Source organism: Carcharodon carcharias, chromosome 10 (assembly GCF_017639515.1).
Source record: "Carcharodon carcharias isolate sCarCar2 chromosome 10, sCarCar2.pri, whole genome shotgun sequence".
Classification (NCBI taxonomy): Eukaryota; Metazoa; Chordata; class Chondrichthyes; order Lamniformes; family Lamnidae; genus Carcharodon; species Carcharodon carcharias.
This window is the reverse complement of record NC_054476.1, coordinates 148533159-148561035: the sequence shown is the minus strand read 5'-3', so window position 1 is coordinate 148561035 and position 27877 is coordinate 148533159. Positions and strand designations below refer to the sequence as shown.

General features: G+C 42.4%; 2 protein-coding genes across 11 annotated transcripts in view; one reads left to right on the top strand and one right to left on the bottom strand.

Moving 5' to 3' along the window:
* Positions 1 to 6565: 6565 nt before the first annotated feature.
* Positions 6566 to 11528, bottom strand: ptrh2 (peptidyl-tRNA hydrolase 2). Of its 2 annotated transcripts, XM_041196867.1 has the most exons (3): positions 11289 to 11423; positions 10040 to 10234; positions 6566 to 9889 (listed from the first exon to the last, which is right to left on the bottom strand). In XM_041196867.1, the coding sequence occupies exon 3, from the start codon at positions 9866 to 9868 to the stop codon at positions 9356 to 9358; it is 513 nt and encodes a 170-aa protein (XP_041052801.1). In that variant the 5' UTR covers positions 9869 to 9889; positions 10040 to 10234; positions 11289 to 11423; the 3' UTR covers positions 6566 to 9355. The 2 variants fall into 2 exon arrangements, with proteins under 2 accessions (XP_041052801.1, XP_041052800.1); XM_041196866.1 differs by lacking the exon at positions 10040 to 10234 and having other exon boundaries at positions 11289 to 11528.
* Positions 11529 to 11551: 23 nt separating this feature from the next.
* The window catches only part of vmp1 (vacuole membrane protein 1), a 192886-nt gene continuing 176560 nt past the window's right edge, over positions 11552 to 27877 (top strand). For 4 of the 9 annotated variants that reach the window (XM_041196862.1, XM_041196864.1, XM_041196856.1 and 1 more), the window contains exon 1: positions 11552 to 11627. The gene's annotated coding sequence lies outside the window, so the exon portion shown is untranslated. Of the gene's footprint in view, positions 11628 to 11656; positions 11780 to 11927; positions 11976 to 16398; positions 16420 to 27877 lie in introns of those variants that run through there. The other 5 variants (XM_041196858.1, XM_041196859.1, XM_041196857.1 and 2 more) reach the window with 5 other exon arrangements.

Genomic DNA, 27877 nt, shown 5'->3' with positions numbered 1-27877 from the left:
CAGTCTTTTCCGCCTCTCTAGCCCTGGGAGGCTGAAGTTAATGCTTCTTTTGTTTAACACTTCAAAAGTACTTCATTGCTGGCTGTAAGATGTTTTGAAGTGTTCTGGGATCAAGAAAGGTGCTCTGTAAATGTAAGTAATCTTACTCTTAATGTTACCAATTAGCATCCAGGCTTCAATCAGCTAACTTGGAAGAAACCATGGCTGTCTATGCTTTGTGTGGCTCAACACCAAGCAAGGTGCGGTTTCACATAATCTCCCCTTAGCAGCACTGTGGAAAAAGCTGGAATGAGGTTGAGACATCAGGATTCAACTGTAATGTGACAAGTGACTCAGGTTCACAATTACATTTGTACAGGCATCAGTGGGGACTGTTTCTTAGAGGGCAGTCAAATAAAAGTTTTGATCAAAAACTTTAATTTCTTCTTTTAACTCTCCTTAAAATGTTTGTATTCCCTGCACTGAATTAAAATGAAATTGAGTTGAGATTGCCTTCAGTCTTGGTTAATTCCAAAGCACCTTTCTCTTCCTGACTTGTCCCATACTGTACTATATGTCAGATATTCATTAATGGAGTTACTTGTGCTGGGAGAAACCGTTGGGCAGAAAGTGACCTTCACGAGCTTAATACTCTGATTCTGGGTCCCAGAACTCAATAATTACATGATGCAGCAGTGTCAGGAAATAATTAGGAACAAGGTAATTAGCTGTAATTTTAGAAATCATTTAATCTTTTTCCCGTAATAGTAAGATCTATTTTTGCAGTGACTGATTGAGTCTTAATTTACCTAAATTATTTATATAGATAATTAGGTTATGGAGCAAAAGCCCTGCTTTACTACAACTGAACCCAGTTTGCCCATCATTCTGGCTTTCTCTACTGGCCATTTAAGCACAGCCCTTCAGTCAGTGCTGACACCATTTAGAAAATAAATCCTTGCTTTGTTTTGACTGAGGCACATTTTAACAAAATCCTTGATCTGAGGTAACACAATAGTTGGTATGAGAAATGGAAAAATGTCACACTGGTGCAAAAGTGAGTGCTTCTCTCAGGTTGGTGTTGGGACATGTTATCAGGCATAGTAGAGGGAGCTTTAATCTGCAAATATCTCTGCCATAGCAGATCTGGGAGTGCTTGTTGCCAACACTGGCTTCTTGAAAGGAGAAAGTGCCCCATTCCTAGGTCTGAGTTCTTTGTGCAGGAGAGATACTAAAACTAGTCTGGGCATGCCAGCATTTGGGGAGCGTATAATTTTCATGTTTGTTTTTTATTCATTCATAGGATGTGGGCGTCACTGGCTAGGCCAGCATTTATTACCCATCCCTAATTACCCTTGTTCAGAGGGCATTTTAAGAGTCAACCACATTGCTGTGGATCTGGAGTCACATGTAGGCCAGATCAGGCAAGGGTTTTTTATGACAATTGACAATGGTTTCACGGTCATCATTAGTTTTTTAATTCCAGGTTTATTATTGAATTCAAATCTCACCATCTGCCATGGTGGGATTTCAAAGGTCCCCAGAGCATTATCCTGGGTCTCTGGAATACCAGTCCAGTGACTATGCCACCGCCACCCCAAGGGAGGTGGGATGTGGGAATGGCTGTGTTTATTTCCCATTGTTCTTACAATAGTGTGGCTTGCTAGTCCACTTCAGAGAGCATCAAAGCAACCAGTTAACATGGGATTGGAGGCATGTGTAGGAAAGGATTGGTTGAGATGGCAGGCTCCCTTCTCTGAAAGACATTTGTGAGTTTTTGCAATAAATCTTAAGTTTCATGGTCACTTTTCCTGGTGTCAAACTAGCAATTAGGAGATTGCATGAGTTGGGATTCAGAACTCCCAATCTCTGGTTAGCTAATCCAGCAGCAGAATCACTGCACAATTGTACATGGTTTTACTAAATCAGCAATAGTCCTGGCTCCTGAACGCTATCCAGACTTGTTGGGAGCCTGGATTCATGGACACCGTATTCCTAGACTCAGAAAGCATGGAAGGAAATCATTTGTCCCATCTTGCCTGTGCCAGCTCTTTGAATGAGCTACCCAATTAATTTTGCTCACCTGCTTTTCCCCCCAGCCCTATAAATGTTGTCTTTTCCATTAAATTGAATATCCAATTCCTTTTTGAAAGTTACCATTGAATCTGCTTCCAGCACCCTTTTTAAGGAAGTTCATTCCAGATTCTTAACTGGCTGTGTCAAAAAGTGATAGGAGAGGTGGTAGTGTCGTAATATTGTCACCGGACTGGTATTCTGGAAACCTAGGAGTAATGCTCTGGGGACTGGGGGTTCAAATCCCACTCCAGACTCCACAATGTGGTTGACTCTTAAGTGCCCCCTGAACAAGGGGCAATAAATGCTGGCTGAGCCAGCAATGCCTGAATTGAATTTTTAAAAATGGTTGAATTAGCCTGCAACAGCTAACACGAGAATTTTATTTTTGTGGGCATTGCTGGCAAGGCCAGCATTTACTGCCCATCTTTAATCCTTCTCAGGATGGCGGCCGGTGACTAGTGGAGTTCCACTGGGGTTGGTGTTGGGACAACTTTTCACTTTATACATTAATGATCTAGATGAAGGAACTGAGGGCTAAGTTTGCAGATGATACAAAAATAGGTGGAGGGACAGGTAGTTTTGAGGAGGCGGGGAGGCTGCAGAAGGATTTGGACAGGTTAGGAGAATGGGCAAAGAAGTGGCAGATGGAATACATCGTGGGAAAGTGTGAGGTCATGCACTTTGGTTGGAAGAATAGAGGCATAGACTATTTTCTAAATGGGGAGAGAATTCAGAAGTCTGGAGTGCAAAGGGACTTGGGAGTCCTAGTCCAGGATTCTCTTAGGGTTAACTTGCAGGTTGAGTCGGTAGTTAGGAAGGCAAATGCAATGTTGGCATTTATTTCGAAAGGACTAGAATATAAAAGCAGGGATGTGCTGCTGAGGCTTTATAAGGCTCTGGTCAGACCACATTTAGAATATTGTGAGCAATTTTGGGCCCTGTATCTCAGAAGAATGTCCTGGCCCTGGAGAGGGTCCAGAGGATGTTCACGAGAACGATCCCAGGAATAAAAGGCTTAACATATGAGGAACGTTTGAGGACTCTGTGTCTATACTCAGTGGAGTTTAGAAGGATGAGGGGGGATCTGATTGAAACTTACAGAATACTGAAAGGCCTGGATAGAGTGGACGTGGGGAAGATGATTCCATTAGTAGGAGAGACTAGGACCTGAGGGCACATCCTCAGAGTAAAGGGAAGACCTTTTAGAACAGAGATGAGGAGAAACTTCTTTAGCTAGAGAGTGGTGAATCTATGGAATTCATTGCCACAGAAGACTGTGGAGGCCAGGTCATTGAGTGTATTTAAGACCAAGATAGATAGGTTCTTGATTGGTAAGGGGATCAAAGGTTACGGGGAGAAGGCGGGAGAATGGGGTTGAGAAACTTATCAGCCATGATTGAATGGCGGAGCAAACTCGATGGGCTGAATGGCTTAATTTCTGCTCCTATGTCTTATGGTCTTATTATGGATTGGCTTTCAGAGGGCAGTTAAGAGACAACCACATTGCTGTGTGTCTGCAATCACATGTAGACCAGACCAGTTAAGGACAGCAGATTTTATTCCCTAATGGGCATTAGTGAACCAGGTGGTTTTTAATGACAATCAACAATGATTTCATGGTCCACATTACTGAGACCAGCTTTTCAATTCCAGATTATTAACTGAATTTAAACCCCATCAGCTGCTCATGGTGGGAATTTGAATCCATGTCCCCACATCATTACTAGTCTAGTGATGTTACCACTGCACCACTGGCAGGGTAGGGGAGTGTGGTGATGCCCACAGCATTCTATCCAGCAAAGACTCAACAGCTCAGGAAGTAAAAGGAACAAAAAAAAATTGCCACTACATCTGGAAATACGAAAAGGATTGGTAACTTACTATTTGGCAATTCTAAGCAAAATACCCTATCCTATCACTAGTGGCAGTGAAGGATGGTGTCATATTGCTCTCAGGCTAACCATTTTTCAGATGAAATTAATCGATTGTAGCAGATTTAAATTAGACAAAAGCTCCTTCATGGCAGATGCTGTTACTGTGAATAGATGGGCTTCAGATTACACATTTCCAGGAATATTTATAACTTATTAAAGGAAAGCACAAAAGAGTCCTGGAGATAATTGGTGAATCTTCCATTGAAGGTGCATAAACAGTGTGAGGTGGCTACGGGGAAAGTGAATAAAGTTTTAGGTTGTATTGGATAAAATCACAGAGTACAAAATGCTTGTGCTAAATAAGGCTCTGGTATATCTGCGCTTGGGAGAATTGTCTCCAGTTTCAAAAGAAAAAAGACTTGGATTTATATAGTGCCATTCATGGCCAAAGGACATCCCAAATGCTTTACAACCATTAAAGCACTTTTGAAGTGTAGTCACAAGCAAATTTATGTATAGTGGGCTCCCACAAGCAGCAATGTGATAACAACCAAATAAGCTGCTTTTGTAATGTTGCTTAAGGAATAAATATTGACCAAGAGTCTGGGAAGAACCCCTCTGCCCTTTATTCACTTTCCCTGTAGCCACCTCACACTGTTTATGCACCTTCAATGGAAGATTCACCAATTATCTCCAGGACTCTTTTGTGCTTTCCTTTAATAAGTTATAAATATTCCTGGAAATGTGCCACGGAATCTTTCACGTCCAACTGAGAAGACAAGGTCTTGGCTTAACATCTCATCTGAAAGATAGCAGCTCTGACATGGCAACATTTCCTCAGTACACAGCACTGGAGTGTCAATCTGGATTTTTGTTCTCAAGTCTCTAGAGTGGGGTTTGAGCCCACAACCTTGTGACTTTGAAAGTACTACCAATTGAGCCATAGCTGACATCCCAAGGAGAGCGAGCAGGATGATGCCAATGACTATAAACTCTACAAGTTTGGAATTATTTACTTTGGAGTCAAGACAGGCTGAGAGGGAATATGATTGAAGTTTTCCAAATGATGAGGGAGGGGGATTGGATTCAGTGTAATTATCTAAGTTACTTGAGATGAATGGGGAATGCTTAGTCTGGGAGGCATATAAATTACTTTTACAGAGTTTGGTTTGGTACCAGGATATATTTCTTTCTACAATGAATCACCACCCTTAGGAACAAACAGCTGAGTCAGAATGACCACAGTCATTTGAAAGGAATTTGACAAATTGCTGAGTGAAGCCACCAGTTCAGTTACAGAGGTAAATAGCTCTTTGATTGAGATGATAACGATTAATGCTTTCAGCCATGTCCTGGCAACTTGCTTAATTACCTACAGGAGTCGGCAACCTTTTGTTTTAATCTTAAGAGCCTTTTTAAAAAATTGCCAAAGTGAAGTTACTGTTGTAATGCAATTTACGTACAGCAAACTTCCACATTGAGATAAAGATCAGTTAATCTGTTTTTAGTGGTGATGTTTGACAGATAAGCATTGGCCTGGTGAATTTCAAAATATTGCTACGGGATGTTTTAGGTCCACCTGAGAGGGCCTTAGGTAAAACCTCTGACAGTGCAGCATCCACTCAGTAACGTACTAGTGGTGTATTTGTAAACTTTTAAAACCGTATTACATTTTTTTCACAATTGTTACGTTGATTTAAAAATTGTACATAAAGTATTAACCTAAATGCCGATTACTCAACGTCAGCCAGGACACGGCAGTTTGACGAATGTCCGTACCCCTGGATGCAATGTTCTTTCCCTCCATCACTGGAGGTCCGCATTGCTGGACCATATACAGGATGCACCACAGCATCTCCCCTGCAACCTCTTGAACACTGAGGACAAAAGCAGCAATCGTGTTTTTTCAAATTCTCCTCCAAGTCATGTAGCATCCTCACGTGGACCTATATTAATTGTTAGGTCAATATTTTGGAATTCTTCACCTACAGTCCCTGCTGCTTATAGCAGGGGTATTTCTTTTGAATGCGAGTTGTCCCCTACGCATATTAGAAATAATTTTCTCCGTAGTTTATCCTTCCATGGGACATAGGCAGCAAGGCCAGCATTTGAACTGACTGGCTTGCTGGGCCATTTCAGGCAGTTACGAGTCAACCACATTCCTTTGGGTCTGGGGGTCATGTAGGTCAGATCAGGTAAGGCCTGCAGGTTTCCTTCCCTAAAGATCATTAATGAACCAAATAGGTTTTACAACAGTCAAAGATAGTTGTCTGGTTATCATTACTGACACTAGCTTTATAACTCCACTAGCTGCCATGGTTGGATTTGAACCCAGAACCCCAGAGCGTTAGGCTGGGCCTCTGGATTACCAGTCCAGTAACATTACCATTACGCTACCATCTCCCCATATGTGATTTATGAGTGAAATGAATTAATCTCCTTTCAGAAGAAACTGAAAATCAAGCCACAAATTAGGAAATAGTGAAAAGTCTGGAAACTGACTTTATCAACAGCAAAGGCTGCAAGTCAAATAATTTCATGCAGAGAAACCGTAACATCTAACCCAATATAGCACATTCGTTGCTTCAGGGAATAAAAAGTAATCATGTAGCAAAATGATGGAGCTGTACATTAACACCAGTAAGGCTCTTTTATTAAGGTACATTCAATGACTGTAAGTAGATATGGCCTTTTCTGCCCGAGATAAAACAGTTCATTTGAGATACTATAATACAAAGACATTAATACAAATGGATGATGGTTTTTGCTTTTTGGCCAATATAAATGACTGACTATTTTAAAAATGGATATTTAAAATGGTGGGGGCTGTGACAACATTGCTGGAGAACCATCAGCACATGGACTTCAACAGTCCAGGGAGGGGGCCCACCAACATCATCTTGCCACTCGCAATCAGTGACAGCTGCTGTCCCGTCAACAACGGCCATATCCAGAGAACAAACTAAACAAGTTATGCAAAGTGGCGTCCCTTGAAAATTCTGGTGAATAAGCAGGATAGTGAACAACAGAAGATTGTAGTTGCAGAGGACACTTGTGACTGTAATTTAGGGTCATTTCAGAGCTGTTGGCAGGAACGAAAACCCGACTACAGAAATTGAGAGAGAGTTGCAGGAAAGACTGGCAGGAATTTCGGGAAGGGAGGTTGGAGATGGGACAGTAGTTTTCATGGACTAAGGGATCAGGGGTGGCTATTTGAGGAGGGAGTGATGACAGCAGTTTTGAAAGGGAAGATGGTATTTGAGGTGAGGGGATGTTTTAGAGTGTTGACTAGAGTCAGAAAGGGAAGTTGGGTGGTCAGTAATGAGGGGATTGAGAGAGAAACTAGAGAAGGATGCAAGTTCAGGTCAGGTTGGCTGGGGGCTAGATGTGGGGAGTGGTTGAGGAGAACCCTTGGGAATGCTTTGGCTTCACAGACAAAGGGAGACAGCAATGACAGCTGAACGAATGGTTTAAATTTCAGGGACACGGACATCCATGATTGCCTCGTTCTTGTGAGAAGGTGAAGAGGAGGAGGATGAGGGTTAAGGAATTGGTTGGTAGAGGAGGAACCAAGGATTATTCTTACCAGTGTTGTTCGAACAATATTTGTCATATTGTTTGGTGGATCAATGGGCCTTGTTCTACCTGATGTGGTCCAGCCAGATCTGATGTATGGTTAAACTGGTTGTGTACCAGTTAACTTTAGGTTTGTGTCCCTTTGGACCTGAGTGAGCAAGGATGGTGCTATACTATGGGAATGGTCAGGAAAGGAATGAACAGATCAAGAGCTGCAGGGTTTCTGTGGCGATTGGGAGGCCAAAGGCTCAGCAGTTGGAAGTTTGAAAGTGCAACTTTCAGTGACTTGGAGTGTTTTTTTAGGGGTAGATGCAGGTGTTGGAAGACAGAGTGGGGAGGGGCAGGATATGGGTAGCAAGCGATACAAGAAGACTGTGATCAAGACAATGAGAGTAGGGATGTCACATGAGATTCAAAATCAAAATACAGCAGATCTTGGAAATCTAAAATAAAAACATAATGCTGGAAATACTCAACAGGTCTGGTAGCATCTGTGGAGACACACAGTCAACCTTTCAGGTTGCTGACTTTCCATTGTGATGCAAGATGGCCATGAATAAGGCTAGGAGAGTTTATGTGGAGGAAGAAGTATAAAGTCAGGCAGTAGGACATCAAAGTTCATTTAAGTGGATAGTTTCTGAAATCACCGCATACATGATAACACCACACAACAGCAACATTTTGCCACTCCGCCACTAAATCACTACATAAAAATTGTACCACCCAAACACAGAGTGGCACTGATGCTTAACAATGGAGGCCATGAAGGCTAACCTAGCAAGTGCTGCAGGAAGTGTTAATACAAAAATGCTCTACCACTTAAACAGAAGGTTAAAAGGAAGAAAATTACTCTGGAAGTCAGCCATTATGTTTAAGCACAAATTCATGAGAAATATAATACCAACACATTAAAGTCTTTCATCAGGTTTGTGATTCTTTAATGTGGAACAATGAAGAAAGTCATTGGGAGCAGATATTTTTCAAAAAAAAGGTGAAATAACTTTTGGTTTCTCAGAGTCATCAGGTAACAATTTCTACAATTTGCATTAATTAAATGCACTGATCTCTTGTGCACATGATGCTGTTCTGTCTCAGGTTCCATGTTGTTTGGTCAAGACTGGTTCTGATTAGGAAGGCTGTGCAGATTTTTCTTTAATTGAAAGGGTCAGTAACCGCTACAGAAAGTCATTGATATTCAGTACATCCCATAAATCAACTCACAAGGCTGATTAATCAGTGTTTTGGAATTTTCATATTTCTAGGGATATTATGTACAACATTGTTTTTCCCCATGGTAAACAGGCAGGAGTGGAGCAAGATGGGTGTGCTAGAAAGAGCCCTCCATGTCGGATGTTGTGAGTTTTATTGGTGTCGGTGTGTTGCTAACATTCTTTAGCAAGTTGCCTGGAACTCAGAAGCTCTGTTGACAGGAGTGCCTCCATTTCCTCTGCACCTCAGCTGACATTGAGTTGCCCTCATTAGGTGAGGTTTTTAACCAGAGCCAACACAGCACTTCTGCACAACATAACATCCCAAGACACAACAGTATCAGCTGGGCCACTGCCATCTGATGACAGAGTGAGCAGAGCTGGCAGATCGCCAGCACTCTGCACGTTACATTTTTGCCAACATAGAACAACACAGTGGGTACCAGCCACATCCATTCACTTGTCAGCGTAAAAAGAATGAATAAAGAGCACCACACTATACCCTATTAATATGGATTGACTCAAAAAACAAGATCCTGGAGCCCTTCAGCGGGGACATATTGATTGTCGATAACACTTCAGCTGTAGGTTTGAGACCCATGAGTCCCTATAACCCCTATTCAGTTGCATATCAGATACATTTCAATAAAGTTTCAGATGTCCTGTAACTTTGTCCACTAATTTTGCTAAGCCTGGTCCAATACCCAGGACAGTACGTGACCCAGGTGCTATCTGAGTGCGACCAGCATCCTGGATCAAACTCACAGTCAGCCCCAGCTCCTTGGCGTGTGTCAGCAGGTCGATGATGCAGTCCTCATCTGGCGCCTTGACAACCACTTTGGGCTGCCCGCAGTACTCCCACTGCCTCAGCAGATCTGGATTCCGTTTCTGGACTTGCCTGTAGGCAGAGACAGCGGCGTGCGAGCACTGAGCCGCCACTTTACCCTTCCCCATCTTCAGATCATTCCGGACTACCAAAACCATCTTGTACTCCCCACCCTCCCCCATGATGCTCGTCTCCATCCCTGCTTTTCGCACAGAGGGCAGGATTTTTAAGGATCCAACAAATCGTCCTCGTACCATCCAACCCAGGCACAACCCACATCCAACTCCGGTCAAAATCCCTAAAGCCAATGAAGTGGTCAGAGACTCCATCCTGCACCTCTGTGCAAACACCTATGAGAGTGAAAACAAAGAAAGATTATCCTGTCCAGCTTTTACTGTATCCATGACTCCTGAGATGAATTTCCTGCAGCATTTTAGCTAATAAATATACAAGAAACTGAGCTTTTATGCAGTGAATACCTTAAACTTTTCATGTGGTACCTTAATTCTGCAACAAAATCTCCTTCCCTCTGAAAGGAATGACTGTCCTGGTCAAACCAAGATATCTTGCCCTCCTGATATCTCCAGCAGCACAAAACCTATCTCACATCTGAGAGTGCATCAGTTTGATAATGAAACAATTTTCAGCAGCCAGCTGGATCCATATTGTTGTTCTTTCTAGATTTATCTGCATAACTTGGCATGAAACAAACCATCTGTCAATTACTATTATAAAGTAACACAATCCACTTATCCTTCTTGCATTCTGGTTCTCCCTCCCTTCCCCACTACCCCCCATTAACAAAAACAAGAGGTCAGAACACTTATTCCAGAGTAACAGTGCAAAACCAGACCCTTTTTTTTTACTCATTCAAGGATGTGGGCTTCGCTGGCTGGGCCAGCATTTATTGCCCATCCCCAGTTTTCCTTAAACTCTCTGATACCCTGCCACTGCCTCTCAAGCCTGTAAACACCCCTCCCTGTAGCAAAGGAAAATGGTTCAGTGGTTAAATGGCATTCTCTAACATTGTATTATACCATGCAGACCTGAATAAGTTGTATGTTTTTGTCTTTGCAATTGCATTTGGAGCAGAGGGATAGAAGTATTGTCTCCTCAGTACCCCTGGCTGAGGAAAGTGGGGGGGGGGGGGGGAGGGCAGGGAATCAGCCAGGGTTACCACTATTGATGGCTATCTAGTAACCCTCTTGGAAAGTGCACCTGAGCACAGATGGGGGAGCTGTTAACGCCTTGTCATCAGCCATCCTGCCAACACTCACTGTGTAGAGTCCCAATGACCACATGTATGAAGCCCTAAGGTTTCATTACAAGATCCCTGGCCTCCATCACTGGAGGTCACCCAATATCCTTTCAAGTCGATGCCTTCCAGTATCAAGTGTAAAGTGGAATCTTACACAATTGAATTACTTTTGGTCCAACAAGAGCAATTTTTCAACTCCAAATATCTTTTACAAGTAACAAATGAAAATGCTAAAAGAAAATGAAAGAATGCAACTTTTTTTTAAAAAAGCCCCTATGATTATTCTCCCTGTTTGCTCGCAGAGGTGTCCTGGAATTTTAAGTCCTGGCGATCTCCAAATCAATCCAGGAGGGTTGGCAACCTAAGGACTTAGTCAGAATGAGCCAGGAGCTAGCCCGTGATTATAACCAGATCTGAGCTGAGGCTAAACTTTTTGTATAACTGCATGGAGTCTCTGAAGCGCAAATACCGATCCCCCATCCCTTCTCTACCTTCTGTTGTCGCTCACGTGTTTCCAGCTTCAGCTGCAGAGCGAGAGGTTCCTGAGGCCCCAAACCCAGGCCACAACGGCGCATTACAATGACGTCATCCAACACGTTCTAACATTTACACGTGTAAGATATTAAAAATGCGGCTTAAGTACAAAAATAAAAAAAAACAAAAACAACAAGCACACCACAAAGCGCTGCCGAGAACCGAGAGTTTAAAGGGAAAGAAGCGCCCGGAGGGGGTACAGCTTATCGACGTTAACGACTTCCGGTGGTCGTGGATAGAAACACGTCCACTTCCGGTGCGGTTCCAAAGCAACGGAAACAGCGCGAGAGACTGAGGTATCCGGCAGCCGTGGTAACCGGGGCAACGGGTTGGGGGTAACTCGGGGTGGTGGTGGTAACCTGGGGTAACCGGAGCGAGGGTAGGAGTTAGGGTCTGATGAAAATCGGTACGCGGTAACCTGCGGCGTGGGCATCGATCGGTGCCTGAGGTAACCGGGGTGAACAGCGGGAGCCGGGGGACCCGGAGTGTGTGAGGAGCGGTATGAGGAGCCCGGGGATCCGGAGTGGGTGAGGAGCGGTATGAAGAGCCCGGGGTTCCGGAGTGGGTGAGGAGCGGTATGAGGAGCCCGGGATCCGGAGTGGGTGAGGAGCGGTATGAGGAGCCTGGGGATCCGGAGCGGTACGGTATGAAGAGCCCTGGGTTTTGCCGGGGTGGTGGGGGGGGGATAGGTGAGGGTGAGGAGAACGGGATGAGGGGCCGTGGTGGGGGGGGGGGGGGGGGGGGGGTGGTGCGGTGGGAGTGGTGGTAAGGGGCTGGGAGGAGAGGCTAGGGGGTGAGGAGCGGCAGGAGGCTTGGGCTGGTGGTGAGGGGAATGTGGGGGGTGGATTGTGGGGGGGGTGGTGGGGGAGTAGATTGTGGGGGGGTGGGGTGGGGGAGTAGATTGTGGGGGGGTGGGGTGGGGGAGTAGATTGTGGGGGGGGTGGGGTGGGGGAGTAGATTGTGGGGGTGGGGTGGGGTGGGGGAGTAGATTGTGGGGGTGGGGTGGGGTGGGGGAGTAGATTGTGGGGGTGGGGTGGGGTGGGGGAGTAGATTGTGGGGGGGGGAGGGGTGGGGGAGTAGATTGTGGGGGGGGGTGGGGTGGGGGAGTAGATTGTGGGGTGGGGGAGTAGATTGTGGGGGGGGTGGGGTGGGGGAGTAGATTGTGGGGTGGGGGAGTAGATTGTGGGGGGGGGTGGGGTGGGGGAGTAGATTGTGGGGGGGGTGGGGTGGGGGAGTAGATTGTGGGGGGGGGGGTGGGGTGGGGGAGTAGATTGTGGGGGGGGGGGTGGGGTGGGGGAGTAGATTGTGGGGGGGGGGGGTGGGGTGGGGGAGTAGATTGTGGGGGGGGGGGTGGGGTGGGGGAGTAGATTGTGGGGGTGGTGGGGTGGGGGAGTAGATTGTGGGGGGGGGGTGGGGTGGGGCAGTAGATTGTGGGGGGGGGGTGGGGTGGGGCAGTAGATTGTGGGGGGGGGGTGGGGTGGGGCAGTAGATTGTGGGGGGGGTGGGGTGGGGCAGTAGATTGTGGGGGGGGTGGGGTGGGGCAGTAGATTGTGGGGGGGGTGGGGTGGGGCAGTAGATTGTGGGGGGGTGGGGTGGGGCAGTAGATTGTGGGGGGGGTGGTGGGGGGGCGGATTGTGGGGGGGGGGGTGGATTGTGGGGGGGGTGGTGGGGGGGCGGATTGTGGGGGGGGTGGTGGGGGAGCGGATTGTGGGGGGGGTGGTGGGGGAGCGGATTGTGGGGGGGGGTGGTGGGGGAGTGGATTGTGGGGGGTCGGGGGGTGGATTGTAGGGTGTGGGGGGGATTGTGGGGGTCAGGGGTGGGGGGATTATGGTTGGGGGTGGGGGACATTGTGGGGGGCGGGTGGGGGGGATGGTGGGGGATTGTGGGGGGGGTGGCGGGGGATTGTGGGTGGATTGTGGGGGGGGCTGGGGAGGGGGAGGGGATTGTAGGGGGAGGGGAGGGGGCGGCGGGCTGTGAGGAGGAGGGGATTGTAGGGGGAGGGGAGGGGGCGGCGGGCTGTGAGGAGCAGGAGGAGGATCGGTGCCCTGGAGAGTGGAGGGTTGATGAGCAGGGCCCCAGAATATTGTTTCCTTCAGACTTAAGTTCTTCATTTGTAAATTAGTCATTTTGAAAAAATGTGCATAACTGGGTTAATTGTGATGATGGAAATGTGTCAAGATAGGTAGGAGCTTGAGATTAATTTAACAGAGAGTCTTATATTAATTGCTGGGACCCCAAGGATTATATGTAGTTGTGGTTGATTTCTGAATGTTACATCCTAATTTTTTTTTCTACATTATAATCTAGTTATCTTTTCTCTATTAAATAGTTCTGCTCTTGCGAACACACACCACTAACTAATAATACATTTTGCCTTGTAAAAGGCCACTCTTTCTTTGAGCATCTTACTCGTGTATTTGGAAGCAGGAATTGGTATGGTGGTGCTCTTGTGTAATCACTATAATGTTGCTTTTGTTATGACACAGCCGATGGTAAATGCTGAGCTGCTGAAATTCCAAAGGGAAACTTGAAACAGCGGCCACAAATGTTTTGCAATTTGTACAAATTTCTAGATGTGTGCCTTGAATTTAGCAGTAATAAGACCTTTGAGTCTTAAAGGTTTCTTACAAAACTAAATTAAACCTTTATTAATAGAAGAAATTATTTTAAAAACACACATAGATCTGCAAATTACTACTATGATAACTTCTAAATCCTTAGTTAATCTAACTCCCAGTTACACTTCTGTTAAGGCAACGGCAGGACATATAGATTTTAAAAGACCCAGGCATAGAAACATGATACCCTGAACAATCCAACTCAAAGTAGGTTTTCTTAACTTCAGTTCTTTGTAGACAGCAGCTTGAGGTGTAGATGCTGAAGGCTTTTCTCATTTGTTAGATCTTAGAATGTCTACCAAGGAATGTTGTACTTAGGAGCTTGCTGTGTGCAAATTGGTGCCGGGTTGCCTATGTTAAAACAGCAGCTACTCTTTAACAGTATTTTGTTGCCCGTAAAGTGCTCCCAGACATTTGAGGTTGTGAAAGACACTGCATAAAGGCAAGTTCTTTGTTTTATTCATATTTGAGACTCAGCAGAAATTGGACCAAAGTTAAGCAGAGTAATAATTTTGACGGTATTGATTTTAAAATAGTTATGGTTATAGGTTATGAAAAAGGGACAGAGAAGCTAGAGGCAGAAATGAAGGTGGTATTGTCTGTTTGTTGGCAAGCTTTTTCTTGTATCTTGTACAGTTGTGAATAAGAAGTGCCTTCTCTGTTGAGGGAAATGTGGGTTTCAAACATTGTCTGTTTAAAATTTCTCGTGACAAATATTTATCATGAGGTAGATCATTTGAGGTAGCTTCAGCAACAATTTCTTAAGAAAGATTTGCATTTATATAGGGCCTTTTATAACCTTGAGGCATTCCCAAAGTGCTTTACGGCCATAAAGTACTTTGGAAGTGTGCTCACTGTTAAAATGTAGGAAATGCAGCAGCTAGTCTGCTCACAGCAAGCTCCCACAAACAGCCATGTAATGTTTGAGAGATCGTTTGAATGAGGGATAAATATTGGTCGGGATAATGGGAGTATCTCACCTGCTTTTCTTCAAATCAGTGCCATGGGATCTTTTACATCCACCTGAGAGGGTAGATGTGGTTGGGGTCAACATTTCATCTGAAAGATGATATCTCTGATGGTGTAGCCACACTGTCAGTACTAAATGGAATGTTAAAGAAGATTTTTGTGCTCAAGGATCTGGAGCAGAGCTTGTACCCATAACCTTCTGACTGTGACGAGAGTGCTACTCACTGAGTCACTGTTTACACTGTGATCAACTTGAGGTGTGTAAAATTGGCCTGTTGTAGTCAGGGTGAGGTATATGTATGACTGAAAAATTCAAGAAGGGAGAGAAAGCAATAAAATTGGTGGTGGGGAGAGGGAGATTGAAGAGAAAAATGGTGGATTTAAAATTGGGGATTTATTGATTTTTCCTCTTTTAAATCTTTCCCTCAGCTGAAGGTACTAACTATTGGTTTATAATACATTTTGTCCTGTTGTAGCATAGACAATAGGTGTCCATAGACTGAAATAAAAATAGACTGTTTGATTGTGGAAGATACGCTGTATGACCTTGAGATCTGCTTTTTTTCCCTCGGTTGAACCTACAAATATAGACCATCATCCAGAACTGAACTGGGGACCAGGTAAGGTCACAGGTTTAATCCTTCTGGGTTGAAGAAGTGAAGTGCAGCATTGGTTTCCATGGTAGGAAATGGAAAATGAAAATAAGTAATGATTCCTGCTTCAGTTTGCTACCTACTGACCCCAGTCGGAAAGTGCACATTTAGACTTTGAGCAGGGCAGGGCTTCGATTTAATCATGATTATTGTCCAAGACTGGCATCTTAAACTTAAAAAGGGCAACTATGTGTGGATAAAAGCTGAGCTAGCTGAAATGAACTGGGAAATTAGGCTAGAGGATAGATTGTTATAGAAACAGTGGCAGACATTTAAGGGGCTATTTCAGAGTATTCAGAATAAGTACATTCCTAGTATAAAGAAAAATTCTAACCACCATCCATGATTAACTAAAGATGTTAAGGAAAGCATCAAACTTAAGGAGAAAGCATATAACTGCAAAGATGAGTGGCAGGACATGTGACTGGACAGAATATAAAGAATGGCAGAGAATGACTAAAAGGTTAATCAGGAGAAATAAATTAGAGTATGAGAGGAAGTTGCTAGAAATGTAAAAACAGATAGCAAGAGTTTCTACAGGTATTTAACAAGGAAAAGAATAAGTAAAGTGAGTGTTGATCCTCTAGAGGGTGACAGTGAGGAGTTAATAGTAAATAAGGAAATGGTGGAAGAAATGAACAAATACTTTGCTCTGTTTTCACTATAGAGGATCCAAAAAAAAATACAGTAATAGCTGCAAATCAAGAGGTGAACGGGAGAAAGGAACTTGGTGAAATTGAAATCACTAGGGAAACGGCACTGAGTAAATTGATGGAGCTGCAGGGGCTGGCAAGTCTCCGGGTCCAGATGGACTACATCCTCGGGTCTAAAAAGAGGCGGCTAATGAGGTAGTTGATGGCGCTGGTGTTAATTTTCCAAAATTTTCTAGATTCTGGTAAGGTTCCATCAGATTGGAAAGTAGAAAACGTGACCTCTCAATTCAAGAAGGGAGGGAGGCAGGAAACTGTAGGCCAGTTAGCTCTGTTGTGGGGAAGGTATTACAATTGACCATTAAGGAGGTTATAGCTGGGCACTTAGAAGAGCTCAAAGCAATAGGGAAGAGTCAGCATGGTTTTGTGAAAGCAAAATTATGTTTAACCAATTTTATTGGAGTTTTTTGAAGGAGTAACATGTGCAGTGAATAAAGGGGAGCATGTAGATGTACTGTACTTGGATTTCCAGAAGGCATTTGATAAGGTGCCACATCAAAGATTATTATGGAAAATAAAAGTATATGGTGTAGTGGGTAACACATTAGCATGGATAGAAGATTGGCTGGCTGGCAGAAAGCAGACAGTATGTATGCATAAATGGGTCTTTTTCTGATTGGCAGGATGTGACGAGTGGAGTCTCACAGGGGCCTGTACTGGGGCCTCAATTTTTATGATTTACATCAATGACTTAGAAGAGGGGAGTGAAGACTTGGTAGCTAAATTTGCAGATGACACAAAGATAGGTAGGAAAGTTTTGTGAGAGGACATGAGGAGGTTACAGATGGATATAGATAGGTTGGGTGAGTATGCAAAGATCTGGCAAATGGAGTATAATGTGGGAAAATGTGAAGTTCACTTTGGCAGGAAGAACAAAAAAGCAGAGTATTACTTAAATGGAGAATGGCTGCATAATTCTGAGGTGCAGAGGGATCTAGGTGTTCTAGTGCATGAGTCACAAAAAGTATGCAGGTACAGCAAGTAATTGAGAAGGCTAATGCAATGCTATTCTTTATCATGAGAGGGATTGAACATAAAAGCAAGAATGTTAGGCTTCAGTTATAGAGGGCAATGGTGAGATCTCTCCTTGAATACTGTGTACAGTTTTGGTCTTATTTAAGGAAGGATGTAAATGCATTGGAGGCTGTTTAAAGGAGGTCTACTAGATTCATACCTGGAATGAGCGGGTTGTCTTGAGGAAAGGTTGGACAGACTGGGCTTGTTTCCACTGGAGTTTAGAAGAGTGAGGGGTGATTTGATTGAAGTGTACAAGATCCTGAACGACCTTGACAGGGTGGACATTGAAAGGATGATTCCTCTTGTGGGTGAGTCTGAACTAGGGGGCACTGTTTTAAAATTAGGTGTTGCCCTTTTAGGACAGAGATGAGGAGAAATTTTCCTGAGGGTTGTGCGACTTTGGAATTCTCTGCCTCAGAAGGTGATGGAGAGGGGGGGTTATTGAATATTTTAAAGGCAAAGGTAGAAAGATTCTTGTTAGGCAAGGGAATCAAAGGTTATTGGGGTTAGATGGGAATGTGGCAATTGAAACACAAGAAGATCAGCTATGATCTTATTGAATGGCGGAGCAGGCTCGAGGGGCCAAATGGTCTACTTCTGTTCCTAATTCCTACGTTCTTTTGGGGCGTGTTTGCCTCTTGGCCTTGTATTGGGTACTGGAGGGAGAGCTGTAGTGTAATTGTGCCCCAGTATGCAAGAGTTGTCACTTTCTGAGAGTATGGTGGGGATCAATGGGTGTTGGCTGGTTTATCAAAATTATAGGATTCACAGAGATTTGGATAGACACTCTGTCTGTACTGGTCTGTGAGATCCAGCTGTGCTTTGAGTTATATTCAGCCTAGAATGTTCTAGTGACTGGAAAAATCTGAGCAAAGGAAGCTAGCAGTAGTTTCTGTCTTGTTTCAGTATAGTTTGTATCCTGATTCTCAATCTGAAATTGCTGCCTCAGACTTCTTTGTACACAATGTATACTAAGCTGTATGTTGCATTCTGCAGCAGCTACACAACATGTGTCGTCTGCCTGAAGGCAGGTCCTTGACTCACTGGCTGCTGATGCTTCATCCGGACCCATGTTTTCTTGGCAGTTTTGTCAGTGGCGGTTTGTCATTGCCTTCCACTCTCTGATGGGTGAGGAGGCAGGTCCCAAGTCTACCTCAACCAGAATGGGAAATTAACCCACGGTGTTGGCTGTTCTGAACCACGTGCTGGCTAACTAGCCCCCCCGCTAACCTTAATGTACACAGCATCATACCTGACAAATTTTCATGGGTCTGTAACTCTTTCGAGTACAAACCTGTTTCCATCTGTTTCAGATGAAGTTACATTGTTTCATAGTTTGCCATTGTGAGATTTGAACTCTTGATCTTGGGGTTACAAACCCAGTAACATAACCACAGTTCTGTCGAAGGGTCATGAGGACTCGAAACGTCAACTCTTTTCTTCTCCGCCGATGCTGCCAGACCTGCTGAGTTTTTCCAGGTAATTCTGTTTTTGTTTTACCATAACCACTTGGCTATTTAGGTCTGTATTACTGCTTCAATTACAGGCTGTTGGCAGCAGATGAAGTTCCCCAAACTCTGGTATTGCAAGTTAATGTGATAAAACTATACGAAGACCATGCAAGAATTATAGAGGTGTATTGATGTAGTCATGCTTTCAAATTTCTAAAACTCATGATTACATTATCCCAATTAGTTGTATAATTGTTGCTGGTAATAATGATCATAATTGAGTAAATAGGCTGTAACTTGTTTTCCTGAAAATTTTCCACATTCAGGCAACTGTAGAAAGAAGTTCTGACTGAAGGTATTCGTGGATTGAATTGTGCTGGTGGAGAATTGCAAAAAACTGTAGCAGTAATTGTGGTGATTTCCCTCGCTTCTTCGGAGAATATCTAGGCTAATGTGATATTTTCTGTTGCTAAATCTGGGAAATTAGTTAAGACCTTTAACACTGTCCTCAATTCATGCTAGTATTCTCCTCCCACTCACTGTGTAACTGGCAGACTCCTTTCCTCTTCCCTCCTCCTGCAATCATTCTAATATTCTCTTCCTCTTTCATGTCTGCCCCTTTTGAATCCAGAATTCAAATATGCACACCTAAGCACCAATCAAACACTAGCTGACTTATTTTGCTCCTCCTCCAGCACCCCCATCCCACCAGTCTTCACACTTTGAGCTGCTGAGTCCAGTTGAAACATCGTTGCTGCTCTGGTTGAGATGATTAATTCAGATTAGGAATTGAAATCTGTGATCTTTGTGTGAATTGGTACCAGACTAGTTGTTGTCTATCTACAGCCATCAAGGCATAGGTAATCACTAATTTATATGCTGAAACTGTAAAATCTGTTTTTTCGACGTGCCACTGACTTTCATGCATACTACAAAGTTGTTATTCCAAGTTCTGGTGCAGTAAATGGTTCAGCTTGGAATTGCTGCATTCTTGGTGTTGATTCAAAGACCCTAGTTCAAGGAACTTGCTGTATTCCTGAGGTAAGTTTTTATAATTCAGCATGTTATTTAATTAACATGCAGTGCAGTGGAATAGTGTGGTTACAGTTCACACTCAGATTCCTGACCTTCAGAGGTGTTGGGAGGAGTGCAGACTTTAAACCAGCTGCTTCCTATAGGAGGGAAGCTTTCTCTTGACACCCCATTTTTATTGAAAATGTCATGGGATGTTCCTGCAGCTCACTTAGTGCCAGAATAAAATAATAGTCTTGCCGGCAAGAGCATTGCTGGTGCTTCACCTCTGGAGGCAGGAAGTGAAATCACCTCCTGTGGGTTGGTCATGCTTCTGGGGCAATCTTATTTGTATTGTAGTGCTGTAGCATAAATGGGGTATTAAGATCAGCCTACACTGTTTTGTTATGCCCCAGTAAAAAGTTACATAGATTGGAATGCTCAAAGAGCTTGAAATGCTGTATATTTGGAGGGAATGAAAGATAGCTTTTAAGAATAATTTAATTCTCAGCTTTTTTTGAAGTTGTTTCATTTTTTTAGCATCTGTGCAGATATCTTTAACTGAAGGCATTCATCTAAGTGAATCTGTTGACCCTTCTGCTTGTAGTAACATGATTTTTTACATTTAGTTACATGGTAAGTGAAGTGGGATTGAGAGGACCTGTCACTTGACTAATGTGAAAGGAAAAATTTAAGACCTTTGTAGTTTGTATGTTTTGTGTATGTGTGAGTGTTTGTCGCCAAAAAACAGTTGAAGCTGCTTTGCCATGTCTTGTTGATCACAGTGATGCACTAGTGGAAGTATACTTAGCGTCACTAGGATTTCAGTAAAGTGCCATAGTCTGTGAGAAGTACCTAGTAACACAATTCTAGATTTTAACTTTTGAATCTTTACTATATCTGAAGAGAGCATTTTGAGTTGTATAAACTGATATTTACAAATATATTACAGGCAGATGGTGCGATAAATTGTTTCTTTTGCATGTTGACTTCAAGTGAGGCTGTTCCCTTTTTTTGCAATCATCAGTATATGCTAATAACATGAAGCATAAGATAAACATAATTGGGTAAATACGGAGTATTTATTAAATCTTCTGAAAGTAAACTGCAGAGAGAGAGATGCTATTGCAAATTGCCCTGGCTCACTTTCCTGCTTTCTTAGTTGTGTTGAACAGACTTGGAAGGGTTGCAAAAGAACTACATTAAAATGGTGCCAAGGATGAGGGCCTTCAGCAGATGGTACAAAACTTGGAGCATTTTGAACTGTGAGGCGGATAGTGTAGAATTTCCAGGATGAGGACATGTTGGTGGAGGGCATAGGCAAGTTGGTGGAATGGGCGGACAGGAGGCAGATGAAGTTCAATGTAGAGAAATGTTAAGTGATTATTTTTAATAGAAAGAACATGGAGTGACAGTATAAAATAGAGAATACCACTCTTATGGGGTGCAGGAGCAGAGGGACCTGGGTGTATATGTGCTTAAGTCATTGAAGGTGGCAGGACAGGCTGAGAGAGTGGCTAATAAAGCTTATAGTACCCTAGGCTCTGTTAATAGGGGCATAGAGTACAAGAGCAAGGAGGTTGTATTGAACTTGTATAAGTCACTAGTTTGGCCTCAGATGGAGTATGGAGTATTGCGCCCAGTTCTGGGGTGTCATGCTTTAGGAAGGATGTGAAGGCATTGGAGAGAGTGCAGAAAATATTCACGAGAATGGTTCCTGGGATGAGGAATTTTGAGTATGAAGTTAGAAGCAATAGTGAAAAGAGGAAAAACACTTTCACTCAGCGAGTGGTTCGGGTTTGGAATGTGTCGCCTGAGTGTGGTGGTGACAGGTTCAATTGAAATATTCAAAAGGGAATTAGACTCTTATTTGAAAAGAGAGAATGTGCAGGGTTATGGGGAGAAGGTGGAAGAATGAAACTAGGCGAGTTGCTTATTCGGAGAGCTGGCGCAGACATAATGGGCCAAATGGTCATGTTTTGTGCTGTAACTCGTGGCTCAGTTATGTGGAGAGACTGTAGGAGCTGGTGTTGTTCTCTATATGGTTGCGAAGGTTAAGGGCAACTTTGATAGAGGTATTTGAAATAATTAAGGGTTTTGGTAGAGTAAATAAGGAAAAAGTGTGTCCAGTGGCAGAAGGGTCAGTAATACAGATTTAAGGTAAAAAGACCAGAGGCAATGTGAGGAAAGGTTTTCTCACAACAAGTTATGTTGATCTGGAATGCGCTGCCTGAAGGGTGGTGGGAGCAGATTCAATATTAGCAATCAAAGTGAACAGGTAACTCCTCAAAGATTAAAAACTTACAGGGTTTGGGACAAAGCAGGGGAGTGGGGTTAATTGAATAGCTCCAACAAAGAGCTGCCACAGGCACTGTGGTTTGAACAGCCCTTATATGTGCTGCATCATTCTCTGATTCTATGAGATCGTTTGTTGAATCATTGTTGTTTGTAATAAAGTTAGTAATGTTCAGAATCATAGCCATTCAAAACATTAGCTCATCTGCTCTTGTCCGGGTACCAGCAAATCTGCTATATATATTACAATGTAAACCTTATCTGTCCCCTCTGAGGAGTTAGGACATATCCATTATCCCGTGACTAATTTTATTTTTAAGTAGCAATATGTTTTACATATTATTGTATTTCAATGAATTTGAAGCCTTGTAGGTATTAACTGCTGGGTTCCTTCACCAGTCCTGTATCTGTCTGTAATTTTTTCCACTTCTTAGTAAGTGATTTTTTGTTTGGTAGAACAGAACTTGAGTATTGTTGAAAAAGAGACATGTCTAACCTTTTCATCTTGTGCTCATCAGGACATTTGCAAGAATACCAAAATAAGGGGGAAAAGCAACAATTTATACTGTATGTGAAGAGACTGCTAATTCGTTGGCAAGTGGCGTTGCCAATGATTTTGCACCACTGATGTTGACTGACAGTTAACTACCAAGCATTGTTTGAAATCTAAACCAGGCAGCTTGACCCTGATTGGCCAATGCATTGCCCTGAGGAATGAGTCAGCGAAAGGCACATTGAGGATTATTTAGCGAATGTCATCCAATTGTGGAATCGCATCTAATGTTGGACACTGTTTTGAGTTTTGCAACCAGGGTTTGTTGGGTATGGTCTGTACCGGCAACATTTGCTAAATAATCCTCAATATGCTAAGAATTACGCTGACAACCAATTTAAGATTGTCAGTTGGGCTCGCAGTGTGGTGCATTTGTGTGTTCTGGAAGCTACATATATTAATACACAGGGTCCTGTTCTTTGCAGACAGAACATGTACATACGTTGCCTGTTTCAGCTAAACAAAATGAGTGACAGCCATTTGCTGACTCATTCCTCGGGGCAATGCCTTGACCATTCAAGGTCAAGCTGACTGTTTTAAGTTTCAAACAATGCTTGGCAGTTAACTATCAGTCACCATCAGTGATGCATTCTCCATGTCAATGCCACTTGCCAACCAATCAGCATACAGTATAAATTGTTGTTTTTTTCCCCTTTTTATATTGGTATTCTTGCCAGTGTCCCGATGAGCACAAGATGAAAAGCTTAGACATGTCAATTTTTTCAGCAATACTTAAGTGATTATTGGACTCAATTGTTCCTTCCAGCATTGCCATTCTACAGTGTGGCAACTTTTATTGCAGCTATTTAAATTCTTTAATGCTACTCTTATTCTGACCACTATTTATAATGGGCAAATTAAGTTTGCACAAAAACTCTTGCTGGAAATAGTGGGGACTTTTCTTGGTGTGTACCTTGAGAGTTGCCCAATTACTCTTTCCACCTCCCTGCATTGTCTGCACGCAGTAATGGACACAATGTTACTTTTAGACACGTCCTAAAATCACTTGTGTCCATGTCTTTTTTTTTGATGAAGAATGGCTGAAAAGGTTCTGAGCCCTAACACTGGGCAATGAGCTTACTCTGTCAGCTAATGAGGGAGCTGTTAGTATAGTTTTTAATAGAAGATTATTATTAACACTTGTATATGTTACCAGACTCTGAAATAGTGTTATGGTCTAAAAATGGATGGTGCATGATACTGTTCTGCTTCTGTGCATCATTAACACCAGTAGAAAAATGTATATCTTTTGCCACATGTGTGTTTGTTGCTGTTTGACCTCTGATCAGATGATTACGTTGCAGTGTTGCTGTGGACTCTGGATCTGACATTTGCCTAACAAGTCAAGTGACTTCAATGGGGCATAGCTCTAAAGTTTTAATGGATAGGTAGGTGCACAAACTATAATTGTGCAATGGGAAGATCTCCTTTGTGCTTTTATTGGGTAAATTACACAGTGGTAAATGTCAATAAAATTGTACCAGGATTTCAAAAAATGTGCGCTGTTCCAGTGGTGCTAACTCTCTTCTAATTATGCACTTTACATTTCTCTACGTTGAATATATACTTTTTCCAAACTAATTACTGTGTAAAAATAATCCTGTGAAATGAATTGACACTTCTCAGATTTCAATGATGATTTTAACAGGGTTGTAAACTCTTTTTATTCCATAGGTTGCAGATCATTTACACCAGAGTCTGTCACAAGCATCTGAGGCAGAGCATTTCCTATTTCAACAACCTGTTGTATAAATAAATTCTTAATCCCCCTCCTCCCTAATATTGCGACAAAGCTAAAATGATAATTCCTTGTCACTGACTTCTCTACGAGAGAAATAGCCTTTCCCTATTCACAATCAAAACACTTCATAATTTTAAAAATCTCTATTTCCCCATGGCTTTCTCTTCTCCAGTGAAGATAGCCCCAATATTTCAAGTCTACCCTGAATAATCAAAGATTCCTTTCCCTAGTAGCATTCTGGTAAAACTACACTATATTTTGATATGGCTTTAATATCTTCTCAATAATAGACCACCTAAAATTGCACACAGCACCCTAAATATGACCTAATTTTTCGTACTTGCCTAAATTTGAATTCATGTCCCATTGCAGTTGAGCTTTTGTTAATCGTGGAACGCTGCACAGTGATCTGTTTTATTTATTCTGAAATCTAAATGACTTTCATTAACAGGGTAGGGATGGAATTTCTTCATCCTAAAAAAACATGCAACTTTTACAATCTAAACATTCCTAGTGCTGGTAATCTTTCTGTAGAGTTGTTTATATGCCTAATAAAATCCTGTACTCTGCATGCAGTTTATGTAGTGCCAACACCATGATTGCCCCACACAAGTGTCAGCGTGATGATTCTATTTTATGCAGGTACAATGTTGCACAAATTTGGTTGCAATAGCTCCAGATTCTTCACATAGGATTCTCCTCCTTGAGGGGGAAAAGAGGTAAACAGAACTTTCATTCCTTCAGTCAGCTAAAATGCAGCCCAGGTATCAGAAGTGGAAGGGCAGTGTATGAATGGGCTGAAAAGCCAGTGGCTCATTTTATGAAATATTTAAAAAAAAACTAACTTGCAAAAATATTATTGAACCAGTGAAAATTAAGAATAAAATGCTCATTTACAATTCAGTTGCTAACCTGTTGTGCCTGTGGGTGGGGGCCCAGGTCATGCAGAGCTCTCAGGGTCAGATAATAAAGAAGCAAGAAGCTGAATTTCTATAGCATCTTTCAAGTCCCAAATATTGCAACTGTATTTTCACTGCCTCTAAGAACTTCACAGCAAAGGATAAACTCTCTGACATTGTTTCCCAGTTGAGTGGAAAAAATTTAGCTATGTTTTAGATCAGTGCGGGGATTGTAACTTCTGATTATCAGTCTAAATGAAAATGTCTAGATTATGTTTTTACAGGTATGGTATATCACAGCTTGAACCTTGTTTTAAGATGACTTGGGAGGACAAAGTGTGTGTGTTTTGCCAGCATGTCCAGTTGCCGTTTGTTTATTCTCTATCATTTTGTAATTGCGATTAATAATGGGAACCGACTCCATCCCTACCTTATTAATCGATCAAAAGATAGTGCTATCTAACAAAAATAGGAAACAGGAAAAATAGATGCACAATAGAAGATTCAGCATCTCTGGAGAGAAGATACTTTTAAGTTTGGGATGCAGCCTCTTCTATAATATATGAACAAATTGGGGTTGTTGGGGAGGAAACAGGTTTTGCTATAAAACTAGATGAAATAGCTTTCACAGAAACTTTGTAGGGAGGCTGTTCCTTTTAATTTGGAAAATGTGAACAAGTAGCATTTTAGCATATTCAGTTCTTCAGAGCATGTTGTACAGCCCATGCTGCTGAGAGACAATGATGAATGTAATGCAGAAAATCTGACTGTTTGATTACTTTATGGCTGTTAACACAATCTCAAACCATTTCAAAATATCCAAAATGTTAGTTTATTTTGTATGTACTTGGTGCTTGAATGTGCACCTTTTCTATGAGATAGAAAATTCTAAAATTTCTAATAAATGCCCCCAAAGCATGTCATTTTCCCTCTCCATCCCAAAATAAGGTCAAGACAGCTTCACCAAGCCCATTAATTAGGGTAAGTGATTTATCCCTCAGATGATCTCAGAAAAACATATTTTCACTGCCTCCATGAACTCCCACTACAAAAAGATGGTACTCGGGCAACATGTAGTGCTATTTGTGGAATTTTGTCCTTTACAAAATCACTTGCCCATTAATAATCTCGTTCAGTTTTGAATCTTGTGCCAGAAATAATTTATTATTAGAAGCAAAAAATAAAAGTTTGTTACAGAAGCTTAAAAATATTTCTTGCAGATGTAATTGATTATATTTTTCATAAAGAAACTCAGCACTTTGTATGCACCCTTGATGTAATGAAATCAAATTAGGTGTTTCTTTTGAACACAAATGCACAAGGTTCTGCAGACTTGAATTTCTGTGAAGCACTGGTTAATTGTGCAATTACTTACACACTTACCTCATGCAGCCTTTTTTAAAAACAACTGGTTTTGAGTATGTAGTAATTTCATGGCACAGGTGGGAATTTTACTCTTATGCTTTATGTTCAGACAAAAGGTGTGATTGTGAAATTTCCACCTGCGTGACCTAAATTCAGTTCAGCCGTTGACTGACATTTGATCTTGTCTGCTATTAAAAGGAGAGAGGGGAAAGATGCAACTGTAGATGTTAAGTGCGTTGTTCTACAGAGTATCGGTTTCTCACTTTTCAGAACCAAATACTACTACTACTTGATATCCAGACTCTTTTTAAGGAGTTGTTGTATGCTGCACCTATATTGACCAAAGTAGTCAACAGTCTCTTAATGCTGAAAATTGGAAACCTAAGTGGAGACATTTACACAGATTAGAAATATCACACATCTTGATGCATTTTGGCTTTGCCAGAAAGACGTGATAGAGCAAACGGGTGCGAGTTGTCCTCGATTGTCGTCCTTCCTGGAAAAAGTACTTCATTTCCTATTCTTCCTTCCTCCCCCCACCACACCCCAATGGTAATGCTTTAAAATCAGGGTCTTGCATCGTAGGCAATTTACTTGCATCTTTCCACTCCTTATTATCATATTAATGTTCTCATTTTGTATTAACTATTTTAAGAAACAGACTGAAGGGTCTGGCTCCATAGTACAAGATACCTCTAGGATTGAAAAAAGTAGGAGAGAAGACCACTAAATTCTGAATTAGTGATTAGAGGACACCAGACATGTGGTTTAAAAACCTGTAGATTATTGGGGAAGAGCTTAATGTGCAGTGTTTAAAAGTCCCTTAGATGACAGTGCTGCCATCTGTGACTCCAAGCAGGACATAGATAATAGAATAATTATTTTAGAAATCTGTTCAACTCAAACCCCAAACTTCAGAGAATTAACTCCAGCTATATAATCGAACATTTTTATTATTTAATCAGAAAAGTTTTCTTTCTTTTAAAAATGATAAGAGTATTCCCTTCATGAATTGGCATGGCAGTCTATGGAATATAAAGGGTAAATTTGCATTTTCAGTGCATGGTCCTGCATGCCAAGAGATCATTTTGGCATACTGGATTCAGAGGATATGTCCTCAGTGCATGTTGCCTGATTTTCTAACCATAGTGGAAAATTAGGTTCGATATGCTATCCTCAAATAGCAATTTGTTTCCTGCATCTACTGTTCAGCCAGTTAATTCACAAAGAAAGATACTAGTATATGTGCTGTGCAAGAGTTTAA

Coding starts and splice junctions, on each gene's coding strand:
- ptrh2 (XM_041196866.1), bottom strand. CDS start 11,372: ATGCGCCGTTGTGGCCTGGGTTTGGGGCCTCAGGAACCTCTCGCTCTG. Junction 9,890..11,288: donor CACGTGAGCGACAACAGAAG/GTAGAGAAGGGA, acceptor TCACTCTCATAG/GTGTTTGCACAGAGGTGCAG.